Source organism: Pollachius pollachius, assembly GCF_949987615.1.
Source record: "Pollachius pollachius genome assembly, chromosome: 5".
NCBI lineage: Eukaryota > Metazoa > Chordata > Actinopteri > Gadiformes > Gadidae > Pollachius > Pollachius pollachius.
The window spans coordinates 21,516,653-21,539,500 of NC_136938.1; the positions used below are offsets into that span (position 1 = coordinate 21,516,653).

Here is a 22,848-nt window from a genome sequence, read left to right on the forward strand (position 1 = left end):
GTACTTATGAATTTATGAAATCAAACAGTTTTCATCCGATTACGTATTTAAAACACATGCTAATATACCAGTCACGTGGAACCATTAAATTTAGCAGAACAGCGAAAATGCACTACCTAGTACAGAAGGAAGGAAACAATACGGCTGCTGGTGAGACAGTTTGCATACTTTTTTGCATTTAATTGTTTAGAAATTAAGAAGACCAAGTAAATCCCTCACAGAAAAACATTGTATAACATAAAGGCTATTCCTTCTAGAAGCCAAGCAATGCCAAGGTCTTACTCATTGGGCAATCTCATCCTTCAAACTCAATGTCCCACTGTTGAGCAAAAAATAACAAAAACTAAAGTAACATTGTCAAACTTTTCCTTTTGATACCCCAGGGGATTACATGAGAGCCTCGACATGTTTTGATTGGTAGTGATTTTCACCTCTTGAAATTGATTTATTTTTATTTTGAAAGAAACAACACATGGCAGCAATGGAAAACGCCATCTCTTGTTGTTTAGAACTGAAAATCCGGTTGCCAGGACAATGTGACATTTTCACTTTAGTACTCTATTGAAGTTGACGTTGTCTTGATTCCTTTCTCTTGAATATTTGACGTGTTGGAGATTCGAGGTCACCCCTAGTTTAATCTGTGATGCACTTGAATGAGGGTATTTTCTCTGTTAAGACAGCTTTGGACCGAATCCCACTAAGTCTTAGCAACTCTTTCTTTTTGAAGTCACAAATAAAAATAACATGCCTTTTTAAAGAGAAGAGGGACATATTATCCTAATATTATGCATGTTACACTTTCTGCATTTTTCATGGTTCGAAGAATACTAGTTGGGCTCATTTGAAGGATCAAAGCTGGGTTATGTTGTGTCGTGGGAACCACTTTGTGTGTTTTTTTTGAGCAACACGCGATGGGGAAAAAGTCAGCCCATGTGTCGTGTGCTCTATCTAGAAGCTTTTGTTTGTTTTATGGTTGAACTCATGAGCGAAAAATCCGCAGCCAATGTTCACTAAACTCAACAATAAATAAATGAATAATCTTTATTCATCCGCAATGTTCTGTTTAAATATTTGCTCCGTCCCCACATGTCTGCTACTAAGTGGTTCAGTGCTTCCAGGACCAGAGGAGGGCCTTGGGATGAAGTGATTATGTGAGGAGAGGAGATGGAGGATGTGACCGGTGTTTGAATGTCTTCCAGGTGGCCAGGCTGAGTGCCAAAGACAGCGGCTACCTGCTGAGGGACGACTTTTACAGGCTGGTACAGAAGGACTGGCCGGGCTACTCCGAGGAGGAGAGACAGCTGCTGGGAAGACTCCTGGCCAGGTTAGTGCAGAGCCAGGAGATGCGGAAATCTGCATCCCTCTGTTTTTGTTTTTGTTTTTGATGGGTACCTGTAGCTTACCTGTAGCAATGCTATTCCAAGCCCCTAAGTTAAACGTTAAGGAAGTATCGCCGTAAGTTGTTTTGGAAAATGATCTCCTAATTGATAAAATATTTTTGTGGTAAAGTTGTTAAGTCAAAATAAGCAAGGCAGGCTTTGGTCCAGGAACCACATGCTTTTCCTTGGCTCAGCCGTATATTATATTATATTTTATCCAGAACGGCTGCTTCTCGACAACTGAGCCCCTATCGCATGTTTGATAAAGACTTTTCCCTGCCGCTTTGCAAACAAAAATGTAAACCTTACGTCATGCCTGTGTTGAATTAAGGGGCTTGGTGCGTTTCCCACTGTAGTCCGTTAAATTCTCAGACCTTCCCCAAAACAGCAATAAGGCACAGCAAACACAGCCAATAGTATGATGTGTGTTGTTATCGTCTGTGTTACAGGAAGATGCACATGCAGAACATCAGCCAATCACGAACTTCCCTCCCCAGCCCATCCCTTCAGAAGACCTCAGAGAATCCCACGCAGAATCCCAACACAGCCAAAAATCGAACAGTGGTACGTCTCTCAAACTTTAATATTTTTTAATCTTTTTTTAAATTTGTTCCCTTGCTCATTTATTTATTAATTTGTTTGCTAGTTAATTTGATTGTTCTTTCTTTTCTCTCTTTTCCCTTTTTTCTCTATCTCTTTATTTCTGTCTTTCTTCCACTATTCCACTCTATTTATTTCTCTCTCTCCTTTTCTCTCACCTTCTTTCCTTCTCCCTTTCTTCACTTCTCTCTCCCCAGAAACGCCCAGTGCCTTCAGACCCGCAGGACAGCGGGGCACTAAAGAAGCCCAGGCTAGTGGACGGCAGGCTAGCGGACGGCAGGCTAACGGACACAAGGCTAGCTGAGGCTAGGCTAGCGTCAGACGTGAGGCTCCGCCCCCCGCTACCCGTGACAAGCACCACCAACATGACAAAGATCAAGTCAGGCCTAAGCCAGACCCCTCCTGTCACTGACCCCAGCTTCCACACTAAGACTGAGATCCAGGCGACCACAGCTCAGAGCCAAGTGGTAGCCGGTCAAAATGGCTTCCCAATCGTTCACAAACTGTTCGGCTCCCCCTTGGAGCCAGACGCCAGGAAAGAGGGCCCCACCGCCCCGATTGGCCATCAGGGAGGCGGCCCGGATGCTGGCAAGCCCCAGCCACTCGCCAGCAATCAGCACAAGAAGAAGAAGTCCAAAAAGCACAAAGACAAGGAGCGGGAGAGGTTAAAAGACAAGGAAGAGCGTCCGTGGATAGAAAGCAGCCTCGACAAACTCCACGGTAAGGGTCTTTAATCGTGTTTTTTCAGCCCAGTTATGAGGAACGTAATTTAAAATCGGTTCAATTGTATAATTGTTCTTTTTAATTACGTTGAAGCCCATGTTTTTTGTACCCAGAATGCTTATTGATGTCCGCTTCCCGGACCAGAGGAGGGCCTTGGGATGAAGTGATTATGTGAGGAGAGGAGATGGAGGATGTGACCGGTGTTTGAATGTCTTCCAGGTGGCCAGGCTGAGTGCCAAAGACAGCGGCTACCTGCTGAGGGACGACTTTTACAGGCTGGTACAGAAGGACTGGCCGGGCTACTCCGAGGAGGAGAGACAGCTGCTGGGAAGACTCCTGGCCAGGTTAGTGCAGAGCCAGGAGATGCGGAAATCTGCATCCCTCTGTTTTTGTTTTTGATGGTAGGATCGTCAGCTGGTTAGGTTGTTAAACCCCCTGCTGAAAGGTTCGGGGTTCAAACCGTGAGCTTCAGCTTACATGTAGCAATTCTATTCCAAGCCCCTAAATTCAACCTTAAAGGCTTAGTTATTGGTCCACGTCGACACAATGCAAGGGGATTTACAGACCCATTACGTACTTGCAGATCCTACTACTCCTAACCTTGCTTCGAGGCGACACAGCAGCAAGGGCTGTGATTGCTCCGCTCACTAAAACCCGACGCAGAACCAAAACAGGTTCACGACTGCTTCGAAGCGTCTGCGTGGTCATTGCGTTGCGTCGACGTGGAACCATAACTGAGCGATGAAATAGTTTTGGGCTAAAGCTGCAATCTTTTTTTTCCACAGATGACCTTATGGTCTCTTTCTCTGTCTTTAAATTGTATTAAGCGCAATTCCCTTAAATTGACAAAGTCAAAATAAGCAAGGCAGGCTTTGGTCCAGGAACCAAGGTGCTTTCCCTTAGCTCAGCTGTAGTACATTGTATCCAGAACGGCTGCTTCTCGACAACTGAGCCCCTATCACATGTTTGATGAAGACATTTCCCTGCCACTTTGCAAACAAAAATGTAAACATTACAGCATGCCTGTGTTGAATTAACGGGCTTGGTGCGTTTCCCACTGTAGTCCGTTAAATTCTCAGACCTTCCCCAAAAACAGCAGTAAGGCACAGCAAACACAACCAATAGTCGGATGTGTGTTGAGATCTCAGATTTTCTCTCAACTTCTTCCCTTCTCCCTTTCTCCTCTTCTCTCTCCCCAGAACCACCCAGTGCCTTCGGACCCGCAGGACTGCGGGGCCCTAAACAGGCCCCGACTAGTGGACGCCAGGCTAGCGGACGTCAGGCTAACGGAAGCAAGGCTAACTGAGGCTAGGCTAGCTGAGGCGAGGCTAGCTGAGACGAGGCTAGCTGAGGCTAGGCTAGCGTCAGACGTGACAAGCACCACCACCATGACAAAGATCAAAGCAGGCCTTGGCCAGATCTCTCCCGTCACTGACCCCAGCTACCACACAAAGACTGAGATCCATGCGACCACAGCTCACAGCCAAGTAGTAGCCGTTCAAAATGGCTTCCCGCTCGTTCACAAACTGTTCGGCTCCCCCTTGGAGCCGGCAAAGCCAGAGGACAGGACGGAAAGCCCCACCACCCCGATGGGCCATCAGGGAGGCGGCCAGCACAAGAAGAAGTCCAAAAAGGAGAGGGAGAGGTTAAAAGACAAGGAAGAGCGTGCGTGGATAGAAAGCAGCCCCGAGCACAAGCAGAGCCTCGACAAACTCCACGGTAAGGGTCTTTAATCGCTGTGTTTTGTTTCAATGTTTATTCTTTGTTGAAGCCTACGTTTTGGTACCCAGAATGCTTATTGACGTTTTGACGCGCCCACGGCTGTAACTGTGACATTATTGTTCCTATATTCCCATGTTGGTCTGCCTTTACGCAAAGCACTGCAGTCGTTATTTTGAGAGATGACCGACATAATCTTGCAGTGATTATGGTGCGCACAAAAGAACATTACCGCAAAAGAACATTACTGCAAGCTTTGAACCGAGTCTCCGAGAAGTGTGTGTGTGTGTGTGTGTGTGTGTGTGTGTGTGTGTGTGTGTGTGTGTGTGTGTGTGCGTGCATGTGTCCGTGTGTGCATGTGTGCGTGAGTGTGTGGTTTTCATGGATGCTCACAGGGTATTATTTCATAAACCACTTTCTGTCTGTGTGTGTGTGTGTGTGTGTGTGTGTGTGTGTGTGTGTGTGTGTGTGTGTGTGTGTGTGTGTGTGTGTGTGTGTGTGTGTGTGTGTGTGTGTGTGTGTCTCCCCTGAGCTCACAGTGTGTTATGTGCCTGATTGACTCAATAACAGCTCGGTGCAGTACAGTCTCCTGACACCCTCAAGCTCTATCTGCCATGCCCACTGCTGGGCACGCACACACACACACACACACACACACACACACACACACACACACACACACCTGAAACATAACAACGCTTTGCGTAACATTTTGCTATTGGGGGTGGCACGTCTTTTGGATGAAAGCATTTTTTTGCTATCTAATTTCATTGTTGTGGTTGTGTTTTTTACATTTTTTTCTCACAGATCCTGAAATTATGAATGCTGTGCCATCTGAGGAGAAACCGGACTACGTTCTGTGAGTTGTTTCACGGTTCTATAGTCTCACAGTTTGCATAAACATGTTGATGTCTCAGTTGTGTGTGAATAACGTTAATTAATTTATAGGTACACATTTTTAGATTTGAAACTTTAGGTAGAAGGTAGCAGAAATTGCCGTTATTGTAGATTGGTTAGACTGAAATAATAGAATGCAGTATACAAAAAGAAGTGGTGCTCCAGTGAGGTAGAGAAGCATTATGGTGCCATCTGGTGGAGATGAGTGGGAAGAGCATAGAAATAATAAAAAAAACATTTTATTCTGACAAGAGAAGAAGAACAATGAGCTCCCATATCTTCCATAATGACAAAAACAGACACACTTTTCAAACATTTCATGTATTGAGGTCACAAATGACAAATGTGTGACGCCCGTTTTTAGGAAGTACCCCAGCATCGTCACTTTGGAGCAGCGTGAGGGCTACCAGACGGACTTCTGCAGCGAGTACCGCGAGTACATTGACCTGCACTCCCGGATCGCCACTGTCACACACATGTTCGTTCAGCTGGCCTCCAAGATCAAGAGCCTCTCGCCAGGGACGCAGCAATACAAGGTACATCAAAGACAGGCACAAACACCACAACTTATGGTCATAACTCATGCATACTACTTATCACAGTTGTTATATCTCATAACCATACATACTACTTATCTCAATTATTATATCTCATAACAATACATACTACTTATCACAATTGTTATATCTCATAACCATACATACTACTTATCACAATTGTTATAACTCATAACAATACATGCTACTTATCACAATTGTTATATCTCATAACCATCCATAATACTTATCACAATTGTTATAACTCATAACAATACATACTATTTATTACAATTGTTATAACTCATAACCATCCATACTACTTATCACAATTGTTTTACAAACCAGGCAAAGACTGGACTACAAATGGGACCCCACACATAACTCATAACACAGAAAACGAACTTAGCCTAACATTTATTCTATTTATTTAATATCAACAAATAATAATGCTACGCAGTAGTGTGGATGGCAGCTTCATGTATGATACCTTGAAGACATATCATCCAAACCAGATCAGTCAACAGGTTTGAGACAGTTAAACAATTAACTTTATAACCTCCTAAACCCATGACAGGTGGCCATCACACCAATCATAACCAAGTGTTCAACATACATTATAATATAACAGATAAGAGCAATGTTATTATTTCAGAAGTACTAACTCACATACATATACAAAAGGACCTTTATATGCAGCACATACAAAAGCCAAGTGGATGACAAAATCCGCCTGTGTATTCAAGAAAAGGTGTTGCTATGCTACAACCCAATTTCCTCCCATTAGTCGCCATTTTAACAATGCACTAACATATTTTAGTGACGCATGCACACAAACTGTAGCCCTGCATGCAGAAACACATAATATATAACAGCAAAAACAAACCAACTCACTTCAGCTTACTAACATTATTTATTCTTGACAGCTTGTATTCAAAGGTCTGTAAAATGATTGAATATTTACAAGTAAATGTTTTGTCTTTTGTATATTCTAGATAATGGAAGACCAAATAATGGAGAAGTACAAGAAGTATAGGAATGTAGGTATTGCAATATTTTCTCTGTCCAGTCTAACTAGATAACCTTTGGCTCAATGACAGCTTTTTTTTTAATTAAGTGAAATGAAAAAATGGATTTAGTGTAGGACTAACCCTAAGCCTGAAAACCAGGAATAACGGAATAGCTGAATGTATTTTTAGGAGAAACCATGTCTCCTAGCACACATTATTTTTGTTAATTCAAATTTACCCCATGTAAAGCAAAATTTGTAAAAACAACATGCAGCGACCAGCCCAAGGACTGTTTAATTCTAATGAAGGGAAAACTTATAAAGCTTAAACTCTACACACAGCAGATACAAGCCTAAAAAACACCCTCAAATTGTGCAGAGAAAATCAACGTATTTCAGACAGAATCCATTGACGATCAAAAAGCACAGAGAAAAGCGTCTTGTGGCGGAGCAGACCTCCAGGTCAAAGGGTAAAGGGTCACAGAAACTGTGGGGAAGGATGTGTCAGAGACAACAGCTACATCTGGCCATAGACTCATCTGACCTAGGGGCCCACAGGGCCAGATGAGGCTAAAGATGGAATGAGAAGCCATTTCAAGAACCCTGGGCCACAAGGTCACGCTATTTTTGACGTAATTTCGTCTTCAGTGGCTAATACTTGCTGTTAAAACGGATGCACATAGCTCACAATCAGCCTGCTCAAATCCTAATCAACGGAATTAATATCTTTGTGATTTGCTGTTGTTATGAAGCCGTGGGGGGGAGGCTGTGAGTTAATTGGATAAATTGTGCTGCCAAATTGAAATGACAATTGAAAACGAAATGCTCCAAGCATGGCTAGAATTGAAATTAAATACCTTCTGCCTTTTACATTCGCTGGCTTGCTTTTTGGATCCTTTTTTTTTTATCAGTGCAGGCAAAGAAATTCAGGAAAGTCTAGTTAATAGGTGTTTAATATTTGAACCCCCAATGTCCACTGTATACCTTTAAAGTCTACCTTCAATTCCCTGCATGTCATTTTGCTGTTAAAATGGCTCAATGGTTAATTGGAACATTTGATGGCTAACGTTCCTCTCTGTCGGCCCCCTGCAGAAGTTCCCAGGCTACCGGCAGGAGAAGAAACGCTGTGAATATCTTCACGAGAAGCTGTCTCACATCAAACAGCTCATCACAGACTACGACGTCACGCAGACCTCGACCTCCTCGTAGCAGTGGCTCCTCCCCCCACGTGTAAGCCATCACTGGGATGGGAGAGTCCCTACTGTACATAAAAGAACAGTGTGGCTTTAAAGATGAGAATAACGTAATTCTCGCTTTAAGTAGCCTTGGGATCTTACTTCTAGGGTCGTGGCGAAAGATGAATGGATGAAGCTGTGAGTTGCTTTAAAGACACACAAGTTGACTCTGGCAACTCTCTGGACTGTTTTAAGTCCATTCGCTTCAAAGTCTAGCCGATCTGCTGTCCGGAATCAAAACTCCACATGAAATAATATCCCTCACATTTCAGAGATTACTTTTAAAGGTACCGCCCTTTGTGCTCGCATATTAATGTGTGCATATAAAGTTAAGGAATCTAATTGATTATAGTTTTTATTTTATTTTGATTACTATTATATGTATCATTTTTATTAATGTTTTTCGTTATTATTATTATTATTATTATTATTATTATTATTATATTATTATCTATTGTCTAAGAAATTTGTTTAAGTTTAGGAGGTAGTGAAAATTACATACCAATTCGGAATTCACAGGATGTTTTTCATCCGTTCAAACACTCCTTAATGCAAGCAAAACAAAGCAATGCATGTTCAAAATGTAATTTAGGAAATATAGCAACTGATTGACATTGGATTACACTACCTCTTGTGCATCTAACATCTCAATTTCAACCCTTATTCCATGTCCGAACCGTAACTTTCTTCGCCTGTGAAGCGTTGGTTGTGTATCCTGACCTTTTGACATAGACAGAATTGCTGATTCAAACGCATACGCATATACGCATGTTTGGATACAAGAAGACATATATTGAATCCAATAGAATTGATGATCAGTGCAATCGCTGGATCTTCAGAACGATAAGAATCTTTTAGAATCCGAAACATGAAAAACGGTGGAAGAAGTGGTGGAAAAGCTAATGAGAAAACTGTGCTTTATTTTATTACAATGAAAGTATTAACCATTCCTCTTCCTTTTGAACGACCATCAAGGGACCAAAAGGCGAAAGCCTGTAGACCACTGACGCACACTTTTTGATAAACATTATCTTTTTGCAGTTTATCTATATTATTAATTACAGCATATCATGTTTTATAGACACGCGTCGGAAATGTCTCTTTTTGTCATTTTTGTAATGCCCTGGACTACTGATGTATTTATTTAACACTATTCTATGTTCTGAGTTCTCAAACACTATCTGCTATGTGTTCTCAAACACTATCTATACCATGAAGACATTTTGAGGGGGACTGAGAAGAACAAGATGGTACAACTAGGAAGAGGATTTTATCTATTATCTAATCTGGTTTGGCTTCCAGTGTCCACTGGAGAGTCGTTTGAATCTTTGTCACGTCCTACGAAACTGGGCCTGTTTTTGAAGGAACCTTTGAGACCATATTGGTCTAAAACAAACATATGTAAGTTGGTTCCAACCTGCTGAGGTGAAAGGTGGAGGAGGCCTGCCACTCTTCAGTTTGTCACAATAGCCCCCAACCCAATGCCGTTGGAAAGTGTGCTGTCTGAATTTACATTCACGTTGTACTTTAATTTTTCATCGTTGGTTGCAGCCTTGGCACTGAATGTCAAAACACACAGCCGACGAATTAGAGGCCTTAAGAAGACACAACCAATCAATCAAGCTGCCAATTGTTATGGTTCTCATTATCCTCTTCTGACATCTGCTATCTGCCTTAATGAATTTATTATGCCGAGAGCTGTGTCCATATTTAGTACAACACAATTAGGGAGAACTTCCTCTCATTGACTCTCTTGACTTAGGAAGATTCCAATATGACTTTCACAGAGAGTCTTTGATTTGTAGCCTATCACAGAAGAGGATGTTGTTGATTGACTGAACCCTATGATTAAGTGTACCAATGTAATTATTGATGACATTTCAGGTACTTTGAATACTGTAATATTTCCTGTTCCAGGTTAAAAAAAAAGGCACATTGCCTTTTGCCACCATGGTTGTGAAGCAGGATTTTCAAACAGAGAAATCCCAAGATGGACTTTAGAGGTTAATGACAGTGTTTTTTTCTAAGAGTGACGGCTTTTGATTTGAAGACTTTGTACAATTCGTTCTGGGTAAAAGAATCACTGTTCTGTCCGAGTGACGATCAAAACCAAACTTGCTGACATCAACGATGGGATGGGAGTGTGTGTGTGTCTCCAGCGACCACCAGTGTGTGCACTGCAAAATATGTGTTAAATGTGAGGCTATAGTACCTGCTGAAGGAAAGCTGTGTTTCGCTCACAGGTAGTATAAAAGGAGATTATGCATTCAATTGCATTGTTTATAAATTACATTTTACAAATGTATACTTTCTCTGTCTGAATTCAAAAGAATAAAAAAATATTCATTGCAAGACTGGCCTTAAATTGTATTCTTGATTCCCGCCCCACACACACACGCTCGCACACACACACACAAACAGATAATCGACCAGAATTAACACGATGAATTGGAAAGAAAGCACAGTTACCATTAGTGCACAGAGAGCAAACGCTGTCTACAAGACAAAACACTAATCAAAAGGTAGCCAAATCCAGATCAATAATGCCTTGTCATTGTTTGAAAAATAAAACAAATCTATCCTCAGTTGAAGACCAAATATTTGCGTTTGTATATATATGATGGGCATTAATCAGCTGGTGGCTTGCATGATTGGCTTGCAATATTGTCGGGCTTTTATTTGATAACACGTGGTCTAAAGCAGGTGTTTGCACCAATGTATACAATGTTTTATTTGACAGTAGGCGAAATAAGACCGTTTGAAAGTTTTGAAAAGTTTATGAGGCTTTCTGAAGTCGCTCTTCTCGGACCATGGTTCTATTGTGTTTTTTGGACGAGAAACGGGACTGCTGTGACAATGAGGACATGTAGGCTGAGAGAGGAGCCTGAATTTGAGCGTTATTCTGCAAACTTTAGTGCAGAATAACAGAATAATTTCCGGTCTCTAACTTCCTGAGCTGTGTAGGCCAGCCACAGTACCTGGAGTGTGAAAAATAAGAATATCACAAAATAACTGAAACAACGACCATAGATATGGATTTATTGACGACAAGAAAATGCAAAACATGAAAGCAATATCATTGATTTTTTTTGCAATATCAAAACCAAATGTCTCAAAGGTAATATCGGAAGTTACGCCCTCTCCCTCGCCAATAACGCTGATTAGCCGTTCCTCCGTGAAACAAGAACGCAGGCGAGTTGAGATGAAACAACGAGGAGCGGGATGTTGCCATGGCGACAGGAAGCGTAAACACAAGGCTAGCGGCAGTGGTGGTGGTGGTGATCAGGTAAGGAGCTCTAGCAAGGGGAGGTCTACCGTGATCAGGTAAGGAGTATACTTGGAGTGGGGCTTATCAATTTAGAACAAGTATGTAATCTATCTCTAGGCCTACGTTATAATATACAAGCATACGTTGGATATGTAGGCTGATAGTTCATCAGGAACATAGATGTAATTAGCCAAGTTGATCAGTTTGAACCCGAGTCTGATGTCCTGACATTCCTCGCTGTGTCACCACAAAAATATATATTTATTATAATGATAGCTGAAACACTGTATTAATATACTGTAATAAATACAGGTTGCTGAGTTGACCTGAAGCAGAGAAGTACACAATGGCTATCCCTGAGCCCTCTGAGCAAGACTGGGGTGAGAAGGACAACGAGAGTTTTCTGACCGATCCTGAAGAACTCTGGGATCGACTGCCCCAGCCTTACCGCATGATTGACAAGGTCCTAGACATATTACTAGGCACGGCCTGGGAATTGATCCTGAAAAGAGAAACAGCCAGGAGTGCATCCCAGAAGAAGCATCCTAATCTCAAGCTGTCCGCTGATACACAGGTACATGCACATGCTTTTTTTGCTGTTGTTGTTCTTTTTCTTGCTAGTAGTAGTAGTAGTAGTAGTAGTATATGTGGCAGTGCAGATATCTTCAAAAATAACATCCCTCTCTAATCATCCGTGCAGGTACACAGGTAGATAGACTAATTGTTGTGGTTGTCATTATATTATTATCAGCTGTATTAGATTGTATTTCGGGCTGTTATAAAGACATTTTATAATTTGCATTATTGTTGTTTACATTATATACATCCTTTATTTGCTTGAATTGAACTATCAATAACGTCACCCATTTTTAGTGGCCCATTTTATTATTTCCAACTCAGTTATAGGCTCCAATCCATACATTGACTTGTTTATCTCCCAAGACTCACAACCCGCTTGGCTACCTCGCCTCGCTGGCAGAAAACAATGGTGAACACTGGGAATGTGTCTGTCTGTCCGCTGCCCGTCTCTCCTTCTGTCTGTCTGTCCGTCTGCCTGTCTCTCTTTCTGTCTGTCTGTGCGTCTGCCCGTCTCTCTGTCTGTCCGTCTGTCCATCTCTCTGTCTGTCTGTCTGTCTGTCTGTCTGTCTGTCTGTCTGTCTGTCTGTCTGGCGGGCTGTCTGTCTGCCTGTCTGTCCGTCTGGCCATCTGTGTCCGTCTGTCTGTCTGTGTCTGTACGTCTGTACGTCTGTTCTGTCTGTCCGTCTGTCTGTCTGTTCTGTCTGTCCGTCTGTCTGTCTGTCCGTCTGTCTGTCCGTCTGTCTGTCCGTCTGTCCGTCCGTCCGTCCGTCTGTCTGTCTGTCTGTCTGGCGGGCTGTTTGTCTGCCTGTCTGTCCGTCTGGCCATCTGTGTCCGTACGTCTGTACGCCTGTACTGTCTGTCGGTCTGTCTGTCTGCCTGTCTGTCCATCTGGCCATCTGTGTCCGTCTGCCTGTCTGTGTCTGTACGTCTGTACGTCTGTACTGTCTGTCCGTCTGTCTGTCTGTCCGTCCGTCTGTCCGTCCGTCCGTCTGTCTGGCGGGCTGTCTGTCTGCCTGTCTGTCCGTCTGGCCATCTGTGTCCGTCTGTCTGTCTGTCTGTCTGTCTGTCTGTGTCTGTACGTCTGTACGTCTGTCTGTCCCTCTGCGGGCCTCTCAGCTCCCAGAGTGCACCAACTGCCTGGCGTGCTCAGGCGACGGCCGGTACCTGGCCGTGGGCCACTCCCAGGGGGTGTCTGTGAGCTGCGCCGTCTCTCTGGCCTGCGTCTCCTCCTGGCTCGAGGACGGGCTGGACATCACCGCCATTCAGATGACGGGCGTCGGCCAGGAGGCCTATCTGATCAGCACTGTGGATGATATGGGTGAGAGACAGGAGGGGGGGACGGGGGCAGGATAGTCTAGTAGTCAGGGTGTTCAAGCAGATCACAGAAGAAAGGTGGTTGGTTCAGTTTCAACCCCTGATGTCCGCGGTCTACCTGTCCTTGAGCAAGGTGACTAAAGCCCCACCATGCTCATGCAATGCATCTATAAAAATAAATCACTGATTGGCTTTGGATAAAAGCATCCTCTAAGTGAAAACTAGGGAATGGTAAATGTGTCCTTTATCCCTGTCAGCTCAACTGTCAGTTCATTCAGTCTTAGTGACGTTCCTTTGTGCTGTTTCTCTTCTATCTATCCACATATTAACCTGACCATGGAACCAGTGTATTCACCATGAACTGTTATTGCAGGTGTCGCCAGAGTCTTTGCACTTAGTGCTGAAAAGATGCACCTACTCAAGATCGTCAACAAGACGGTGTGTATGGTCATGGTAATGGTGTCACGGACTCACCGTCGAGCCTATGTGCTAATCCTGCCATTATAAGTGCAGTCATGGATGAATCAGCGATACATTTGTAAAGGAGGCATTGTCAATGTCAAAGTGTTTCAGTTTTTTCAATGATGTAAATCCTGTTTTTTTAAATGCATTTAAAATATGAAATCTGAGTGACCGAAGTTCTTGTCTTTATCAGGAAGACATCAACCAGAGAAATGTGTGCGTGACCTTTGACCTTTCTGAAGGTGGAGATTTCGGAGCGGTGTTAATGAGCTGTAAGGTGTTTCATCTCTGTACCGATGGTTTTATACAGGCTACATTGAGCCAACCGCATGCTCAGATGTGTAAAACATCATTATCTTTTGTCAGGCAATGGGGCTTTTTGGTTGGACATCTATCATTTCCCCCTAAAATCCTGGCTTGCAGACTTGAAGCAGGCAGCACCTCAGTCCCAGGTGATGAAATTCTACGTCTGACATGTATTACATTGTATGTTAATGTCAGTAAACCTTGTTCCTTTTCTTAGTAAAATGTGTACTTTTTCCCATTAGCAGTCTCTAGTGGCTTGGGGTGTAGTAGCAGTTATATTATTTTCAGATGGGGGGTGGAAGGGGGGTGTCAAAAATGGACCAGAATATTCCTCTATATGGATCGTTTTGTTTTTGAGAACACATTTAGCTGCAGCAGAACATTTACATAATTCAGGATTAAGGTTACATTTGACATTTACTTTCATCATCCATTCAATCAGAGGCAGAGAAAAACGAGTATTTTTCTTGATGCATTCAAATGCACAAAAATAAGCCCAGTTGAAGCCGTACATATTGTAAAATAAAGACAAAACTATAATTCTAGCCATTGGTCTTTATTTCCTCATGAACAGAAGCCGACAGGTGGAGATGTCAATTGGACTCATTGCTCAGTGCTGATGAAGATCACCTCAGGCAAAATACCAACAGGTAGAATTACAGTACAGCCAAAGTACCTTAATAACAAAAATGTAGACACAATGCATATGTCCCTATGTGTGTGCGATAGAGCCCTATATCAACAAGCCGATTATATAGAGCGATTTTGGCCTATCACAGATATATGGGTATCGTTGTATACGTTTGCCGATATGCACCGATATGAAATGGTGTCAATTTATGATTGTAATTACCGCTTTATAAATCCTCTACTGTCGTGGTCGAACCTCTTAATACTTTAACTGAGCACATCCATGTAATAAACACTCCCAACATTAACAGTTTTACGTCATGTTTTGAGTGAAGGTTTGTAGCTCCTCCCCATGCTACAGCTCATTGGTTCCTTTAGCTCATGGTTTTATTATGATGCTGCTGTGGCCCAAAGCATTGCTGGAGGGAGAGCAGCAAATCCCAAGGAGCTGTTCCCCCAGGATACCACAATATATATCCTGAGGGTATATATCGTATATATATGTAATAATAATTATATAATAATATATATTTTTTTAATATCAGCCGATATCTCAATATCTGTATTCTGTACTCCCTACATCGGTATTAGCTCCTAAAATACGGTATTGGTCGGGCTCTAGTGTTAGTGTGTGTGTGTGTGTGTGTGTGTGTGTGTGTGTGTGTGTGTGTGTGTGTGTGTGTGTGTGTGTATGTGTGTGTGTGTGTGTGTGTGTGTGTGTGTGTGTGTGTATTTGTATGTGTGCTTGTGCGACACAATTTGCATTCAGCTCATATTCGTCCACCACTTTGCGCTTCTGGTGATTTTGTGCAATCGGTTTCATCTTTGCATTTTCAACACAACAGAACGCATGTGCTGCTTTGCAGGAAAAACACTTCAGAATCCAGCGGAGCTCTTAAAGAAAGCAGAGCATGGCGGTGGTATGGGCTCTGGACAGAACCACATGATCGGCGTTGACCAGTGGAAGAATCAAGACGCTGCGTTCAGGTCCAAGTACGGGTCCAATTCAGACCACGTGGGAACCCAGCCTCGGTACAGTAGAAAGTTCAGAGACATTGTCGGTCGTTACTTGTTGACTCTGTCCAAGGCAGCACTGGGAGTTCCCAAATCCCCAGTGGTGAATGACTCTAGACAGAGGCCAAGATGATCTAATCAGGATACACATTGAGATCATATAGAGATGATGTAATGCATTCAACCGTATATCTGGGTATGATTAATTTCTGGAGACGATTCGACTCGCAAGTGCAAAGAGTGCATTAAAAGCCAAATGCCATCGAGTTATTCATTTGGTTTGGTTTCAAGATCTGCGGAACAAGATTAATGGAACTATGAAAGACCGTCAGTTTTATAAAGCAGGCTGGCTCCATTAAGGCTTCCGCTCTGCCCACTGAGACCAACATCATTGCTCTGTATTTCAGCCTTGGCAGCATGCACTTCCTGCAGCCGCGTGGAGTGGCGGCGGGTTCAGTTGCAGAAGCGACCACCCACACAGGTTTGTGTGAATACAGGCTCTGGGCTGCAACAGAGATAAAAAGGAGAATTTATAATTAGGTCCGTCATTTGATTATTTGGGATACAAAGGTACTCTAACAATCCGAAATAACCACAAGGGCTGTAATTCAGCGTCGTCATTGATGTATGGATGAGAGGGACGTGTTGGGTGCTGTGTTATAAAATAAGTAAGTGTGATTACAAATAATCACAATGCGAAAAGGGTGTACAACCATGTTGCCTGCCAAGGCTGCCAGCTGAGAGCACATTGAGAGAGAGAGAGAGAGAGAAAGGGAGAGAGTGGGTAAGATAAAGGGACGGAGGCACTCAGTGAGAGAGAGAGACAGAGAGAGAGAGAGAATGAGAGAAAGAGAGTGAATGGGAGACAGCCCTCATACACTTGTGGTCAGCATCAGGTGCATGATGTTATCTCAGCCATGCTAGCTGCAGAAACTAAACAACAACCCAACTAGGCAGGCCTGGGTGTGGTCATGGTATTTGTAAGCGAGAGCTGTGGTGATGCCAGGGTCCAATTAAGTTACGAAGAGCTTATAACAGCTTCCTTAGTAGGATTTGACACAAAAGCCCCAAGAAATTGGGACTTCATTTTGGCCTTATGCGGGATGTATTAATGCTATGGTCTACTAGTTGAGCAAGACAGGAGCAGACAAAACTCACTCTCTTAAGCTGCTCATTTGTAATGGCGTAAGAGCTGTGTAATTAAAAGAGAAGACGATGCATTAGCGATGCATTAGCGGCGCTACATTATTTTAGCTTTGACTGTTGAATCGGTAAATGTGATGTGCGATGTGCAGCTCTGTAATGACTCACTACCACTGTGTGTGTGTGTGTGTGTGTGTCAGTGTGTGTGTGGGTGTGTGTGTGTGTGTGTTTGTGTCAGTGTGTGGGGTCTGAGTGTGTATGTGTGTGTGTCTGTGTGACATGATCCAGTCAGCATGGTTCTGGATCTGTATCCTCCTCAATGTCAACGGTGACACATGATTGACCCAAGAATAGTCATCCTGAAGTCCCGACCATCGCCCCCGGTCACCCCCTTATTGAAGCTGTGTCTGTCTCCCCCAGTCCAGTGATGGTTGGTAGATGGTCTGCTGAGTCACTGGCTTGGCCCCTGTCTCTGCTGCTTGAGTGGCCTTTCTCTGAGCCCGAACCCCAGCGCAGAGCCCTGCGTCACCAAGCTCTTAGTTAGACCTTTATGTCTTTCTTAATATATAGATTTATTTTTTGACAGACACTTTTTTTTCTTCTTTAATTAACATTTAAGATGATGAATTGTGGAACATATTTTAAAGCCCCTGCTAATTAAATCATATAATAGCCATTTATGGATGAGGCATTGGTGGATGATGTGTTGATGAGAGGAGAACAGTCTCTCTGGTCCTATATATCCTCTTAGGTGACGTTCCAGAGGCTATTTGCCTTTGGTGGACGGGCAGCCATAACCTTCTCCAGTATTCCCTGTGCAAGGCAAAGGATAAACACGGTAGGATTTTCTCTGTTACAATATTGGTATTGCGAAATGCAAAACATAAAAAAAAGGAAAATGATTTCAAATTGACGACCGATTACCAGTGACTAAAGCCAGGTACTGGTCAATTCATAGTTTGTATGTTTTCTCTGTCGCTCACAGCGGGCAGGTCGGAATGATATTGAAACCGTTGTATTGAGTCTTGATTTTGGGTGTTGGGTTTGGTTGGGTTGAGACGTGGATCCAGGACCAGCCATGCGGTGGCCCAACGCTCAGGAGATCGTCTGCTCCGCCGTCAGCCAGAGCAGCCGCTACATTGCCCTGGTTCTGGAGCCGGACCTAGTCTCAGTCTGGGACAGGCAGACAGGTCAGTTATGAGAGCTGGACTAATGCTATTATCACGACTGGTATCTACTTTCCGTACACTGTGGCTAGCCAAATGAGGCGCATAATGTGCGTATGAAAGGCTTTTTGAAACTGCCCATACCACTCACTACCACTTCACTTTGGTGTTTCCCTGCTTTGAAAGTGAGCAGCAAGTGAGTCTCAGTGGTGTCCACCTTCTATTGTTGTCTTCCATCAGTGAGCTTGTATGCATGCCCTTTCTGTTGGGCTTTCGATCACTCCCGTTGCATTATTCATTCCTTAGTGTAATATTCCTGCGCTATCTTTTTTATTTCTGTTATGTCCATGGGCCACTACCGTTACATGATTCATGTCATTACTGTTATATTCATGTTTCATTCCTAGGATACCCATGCCATTTCTGCCCGGCACTGAGAGATCAGCAACGATGATAACACTCATATTAATTAAAATACTGACTCCTATTCAAAGACGGTGAACTGCGATGTGCGACCTCGCCATTTTTACATCTGCTGCAACACCCTTAGCCGAGGCATACACAGAACCTGAATGAGTTTTCAGTGCCGATGTGGGATCTCAAGCAAGGTAGTGCTTTCGCTCCATTTACTCTGCGAGTCTTCCTCTCTCAAAGCTGAGACATTATGTCAAAGGGGCCAGCCACACTTCTGTTTTACGAGTATGTCGTTTAGCCAACTTTTATCAAAAGTGACATCCATTTAGTTAAAAAAAAAATAAAAAAGCACATCATTTTTTAAAAAAAAAAAGCACATCATTAAGGAGCGAACTGTAGAAGTTGGGCCTTACCCAATAAAAGAGAATACAAAACCGCATGTTGCAAGGTAGACTGCTGATGTCGGTTGCGGTTCACACCTCTGGGCTTGGTGTGAAACTCTTCAACCACTGAGCCATCAGCAGCGTTAGTTTGTTTTGTCCTGGCTGCGATGTGATGGCCCAGCGAGCCCTCTGTGGTGCTTGTTTCGATAAGTGGGGGGATATTTTTAGTACCCTCCCCCGAGGCCACATCTCTTCAAGTCACTCAGTCAACTTCAGAAAGCCAGGGTTGTTTCCCCCAGGCCGCTAGACACAGGCTTTTATTTTAGCGCAGACCAGAACACTGTGACATGAATCAACAGGGGGAGACTTTTGTTTTGTGTCTCTCCATCATTCTCCCTGTCTTTTGGATCCGTCTCTCTCACCCTCGCCCTGTCTCTCTCTGTCCAGGCTCGCCCCTGTCTGTGGTGGTGGTCTCGGCGGCAGACAGTGTCCTCACTCGGGTGATGTTTGTGGAAGGCGGAATCCCTGCGGCGCTTTCCCGCCAGGTGCACCTGGTGGTCTCTTGTAGGAGCGGGACCACCCTCATGCTCACCGCCGGCGCTCCGGCAGCCACCGGCCGCTCCGAGACCCTCGGAGCTAGGTTGTTGGTGTATGTAGTGAGGATGACAATGATGACGTGAAAGTGATTGGAACCCTCTTATGGAGCACTCATGGAAAGTGTGTGTGTTATGATTGTGTGTGGGCTTTTGTGTGTGTTTGTGTGTGTGTGTCTATTTGTGTCTGTGTGTCTATTTGTGTCTGTGTGTGTGTGTTATGATTGTGTGTGTGTGTCTATTTGTGTCTGTGTGACTATTTGTGTCTGTCTGTGTCTGTGTGTCTGTGTGTGTTACGATCGTCTGTGGGCTTTTGTGTGTGTGTGTGTGTGTGTGTAGCGATTGTGTCTGTCTGTTTGTGTCTGTGTGTGTGTGTGTGTGTCTTTTGTGGTTGGTGGTGTAAAGCGCTGCTGTGATTTTAAGGGGATAAAGAGGTGCTTTTGCCCACCTGACTGTGGCACTTGCTTTTGAAGAAGATTCTCTAAGTGGTAATAATTGAAACCTTCCTGCACTTTATGCACAAAGTCCTCCAAAGTGTTAAATGGCAGAGATGCATTATGCTCTTTTCCTCTAGCCATGGTTTAAGGGCAGTGAAAAGGGCTTTTATTGTGCACACTTGAAAGGACCCATTGTACACAACCCTGGCAGTAATCGAACAACCCGAAAAGCACAAAGTAAGAGTGGGTTATGAAAGCACATTTGTCTAGAGGAACAGATAATTCCCAAGTTTCAGTGAACAGTATGTCCACTTCTTATAATTGCTGTCATGACGGGTTGCAACGCTGGACACTCTTTCCCCTCTTACATCTACAATGGATTCAGCTCTGTTGCTTCTGTGCTTATCTAGACCGGGAGAAGCTGGCCGCCGTCCTTCTGCCATCACATCAGTACCTTTCCTGCTGGGCCTGGTAGGACACGGCGACTTTGTATCTCTATTGACCCACCGCTTCTGCCTTCTATGTTATCATCCGTGTTGTTGTTGTATTTTTCTCTCTTCATCCAAGGGGACATATGATGATTGATTCCCTTTGGATGGATTTTAGACTTAATTAAATTTCCAGGAAAGGGATAAAGAATCGTTAGTGTTTCCAAGCAATACAGAATGAAGTTGAAGGAATACTAACCCGCCTGTGGGGAAGATGAGGAACATAACTTGTATGTGTTATCTTGACCTCTGATGGCGTGATCGGTCAACGGAGCAGACTCTCGTGCTGCAGAGAAACGGAGAGTTGTTCCTCCTAGACGCCATCAATAAAGCTACGGTGTGCTGTTTGATCGCCCCGACCACTCATCTCCTGGCTTGCCCACTGGATCCTGTGTTTACCCTGGATACCGTACGTCAAACCCTGTTCATGCGAGGTAAACCACAGCTGGATGTTTGATTCATGAACACACATGTGGCTCACAAAGTACATGCACATCCGTTGTAGCCTTTCAACAAAATATATCAGTTGTGATGCGGTGAAGCCTCAGTATTACCTATTAACGTTTGATAGCTTTTGTGATTGAACGCAATTGGAATAAAGTGCCATTTGGTGAAATTGCAGAAGGAGATTGAATGACGCTTGTTTTGAATCCCTTGTTTTAGGCGACCAACTGACAAGTCAAAGGTCTGAAGTGCCAGAAAGGATTCAGAGTCATCTGTTGGTTTTCCGGTTTGGAGATCATCCTCTATTCAAGCCACACATGGTGGCACCTGGAGGCTCTGTCCAGCCAGTGACAATGATCACCTTGGACACTTTGGAGCAAGCTTGCAATCGCTACCTTCAGCATAGGTTTGGCATCAAAACCATTATGCACTCGCTCTCCTATTTTAATAAAATGTGATTACAATTTAAATTTGATTGACAATTAGAATAACAAGGACTCCAACAGTGAGCAGGTTACGTTTAATTTGTTTATTTATTTTCTTAATTTTTGCTTTGGTGGGGGGTTGGTGGAGGGGGGGAGTGAGGTAGGTAAGTAGCTACAGTTATTCCAATAGGGAGATGTAATCAGCTCTTTCTCCTGATATTGTTGCACTAGGTCGCTGATTGCAGGGCGGGAGAGCCACAAAGCAGTGAGTATCACGTGCATGCAGACCCAGGAGAACGTGCACAAGGTCCGGACGAGGCCGAGCCTGACCTCTCCATGAAGCCCGCCTACAGACCGGAACCCCGTTGAACACCGAACAAACCTTTGGCAAACAAAAGCCCTTTTCGTTTACGATGCGGAGATAAGCACCTTGCCTCAGTCAGGTCAGACATGACATGATATAAGATGTCGTTGGTGAAGGGACTTTCTGAGTCTAATTGCGTTGCACACAAGCACTCATACAGGCAACCGAGGACACGCACACATACACACACACACACACACACACACACACACACACACACACACACATGCACTGTGTTTTTCATCTGATTGTGACGACGGGCAATCTCATATCACCGAACCTCCCTGCCATGACCCTAATGCAGTTGATTTGATTATACTTTCACACTTGAACACTCGTTTGTGTCACTGTGCGTGTGTGTGTGGGGGGGTGAAGTTGTGTGTGTGTGTGCGTCTCTTCGGCACACAGGAGTACAGGAGGAGATATTGATGCTTTTGCCCTTTCTGTTGGACTCTTCAAACCTTTTGTCTCCTGAGAGGCAGAACGACTGAAGTGTAACAGGTCAATGTGAGAAAACCATTTTCACACAAATATTAAAGACAGAATTTATTCTTAAGGTGCTCTGTTCTGTTATCTTGTTTTATTATATTAATTCTTCATTCAATGTGAAACTGCCTCTTAAATGTATGTCATTGACTACATATGCGTGATATTAAATTGGCTTTTTTGTGAGATATTTGTAAAAAAAAATTACAAGAGGAAAAATAATTAAAAAGATACAGCTATCGTGGGTTTGTCAGTCACATAAATTAATATGCTAATACTTAAATGTACAGCAAAACCAATTGATTACTGAAAAATTACTTATAGCACTCAAACACAAAAAGAATCCTGTCACGTTATCAGCATATAATTGGACATGAAGGCTCTGATCCAATCCTTTATATGGATTAATCATTGGTTGCAGCATAGATACTACTTATTTTACAATGGAAAGATTCACTCTGACACCATTTGGTGTTAATTGTTCACGCATAATAATGGTGATTCTTAACCTCTTCTTGCATTCGTTAAGCACCACGAACAGTATCTTACCGGTACGATGCTTTCAAATCTAAGGTTTATTTTTTAACTCTCAAGAGTTCGTAGTTACATTGTCATCTACACTCTGAGCTCCCTAGAGTTTATATAAGTGAACGTGTAAGCTGTAGGTGGAATTCACAGCCCTGTGCTCAATGTTTATGATGCTATAAATAGATTAATGTCAAACACTAATAGGCAAACCAATTCTGGGCAACAGAATAAAGTAACATTTCACAATCCCTTAGAGAGAGTGTGCCGAAGAGCGTAATGGCTTGCTACTCTACACATCATCAGCTC

General features: G+C 43.4%; 2 protein-coding genes across 2 annotated transcripts in view; both read left to right on the forward strand.

The window, feature by feature from the left end:
* Positions 1-10,412, forward strand: part of LOC307076246 (RNA polymerase II elongation factor ELL-like) — a gene marked incomplete at its 5' end in the record, with an annotated part of 32,906 nt that extends 22,494 nt beyond the window's left edge. Inside the window, 9 exons of the mRNA XM_079737179.1 lie at positions 1,200-1,324; positions 1,829-1,943; positions 2,177-2,699; positions 2,922-3,046; positions 3,902-4,421; positions 5,229-5,280; positions 5,683-5,854; positions 6,850-6,894; positions 7,956-10,412. Coding sequence (XP_079593305.1) covers positions 1,200-1,324; positions 1,829-1,943; positions 2,177-2,699; positions 2,922-3,046; positions 3,902-4,421; positions 5,229-5,280; positions 5,683-5,854; positions 6,850-6,894; positions 7,956-8,072 — 1,794 coding nt within the window. The 3' untranslated portion in view covers positions 8,073-10,412. The remainder of the gene's footprint in view (positions 1-1,199; positions 1,325-1,828; positions 1,944-2,176; positions 2,700-2,921; positions 3,047-3,901; positions 4,422-5,228; positions 5,281-5,682; positions 5,855-6,849; positions 6,895-7,955) is intronic.
* A 1,300-nt stretch (positions 10,413-11,712) lies between these two features.
* On the forward strand, positions 11,713-21,504 carry wdr93 (WD repeat domain 93; the record flags this gene model as incomplete). Its single annotated transcript, XM_079736507.1, has 15 exons — positions 11,713-11,940; positions 13,062-13,263; positions 13,633-13,697; positions 13,915-13,993; positions 14,088-14,173; positions 14,602-14,677; positions 15,524-15,689; positions 16,079-16,158; positions 17,566-17,652; positions 17,873-18,004; positions 19,225-19,417; positions 20,218-20,278; positions 20,573-20,729; positions 20,959-21,145; positions 21,396-21,504. 15 exons carry the CDS (start codon positions 11,713-11,715, stop codon positions 21,502-21,504), a joined length of 1,908 nt encoding a protein of 635 aa, XP_079592633.1.
* Positions 21,505-22,848: the final 1,344 nt, after the last annotated feature.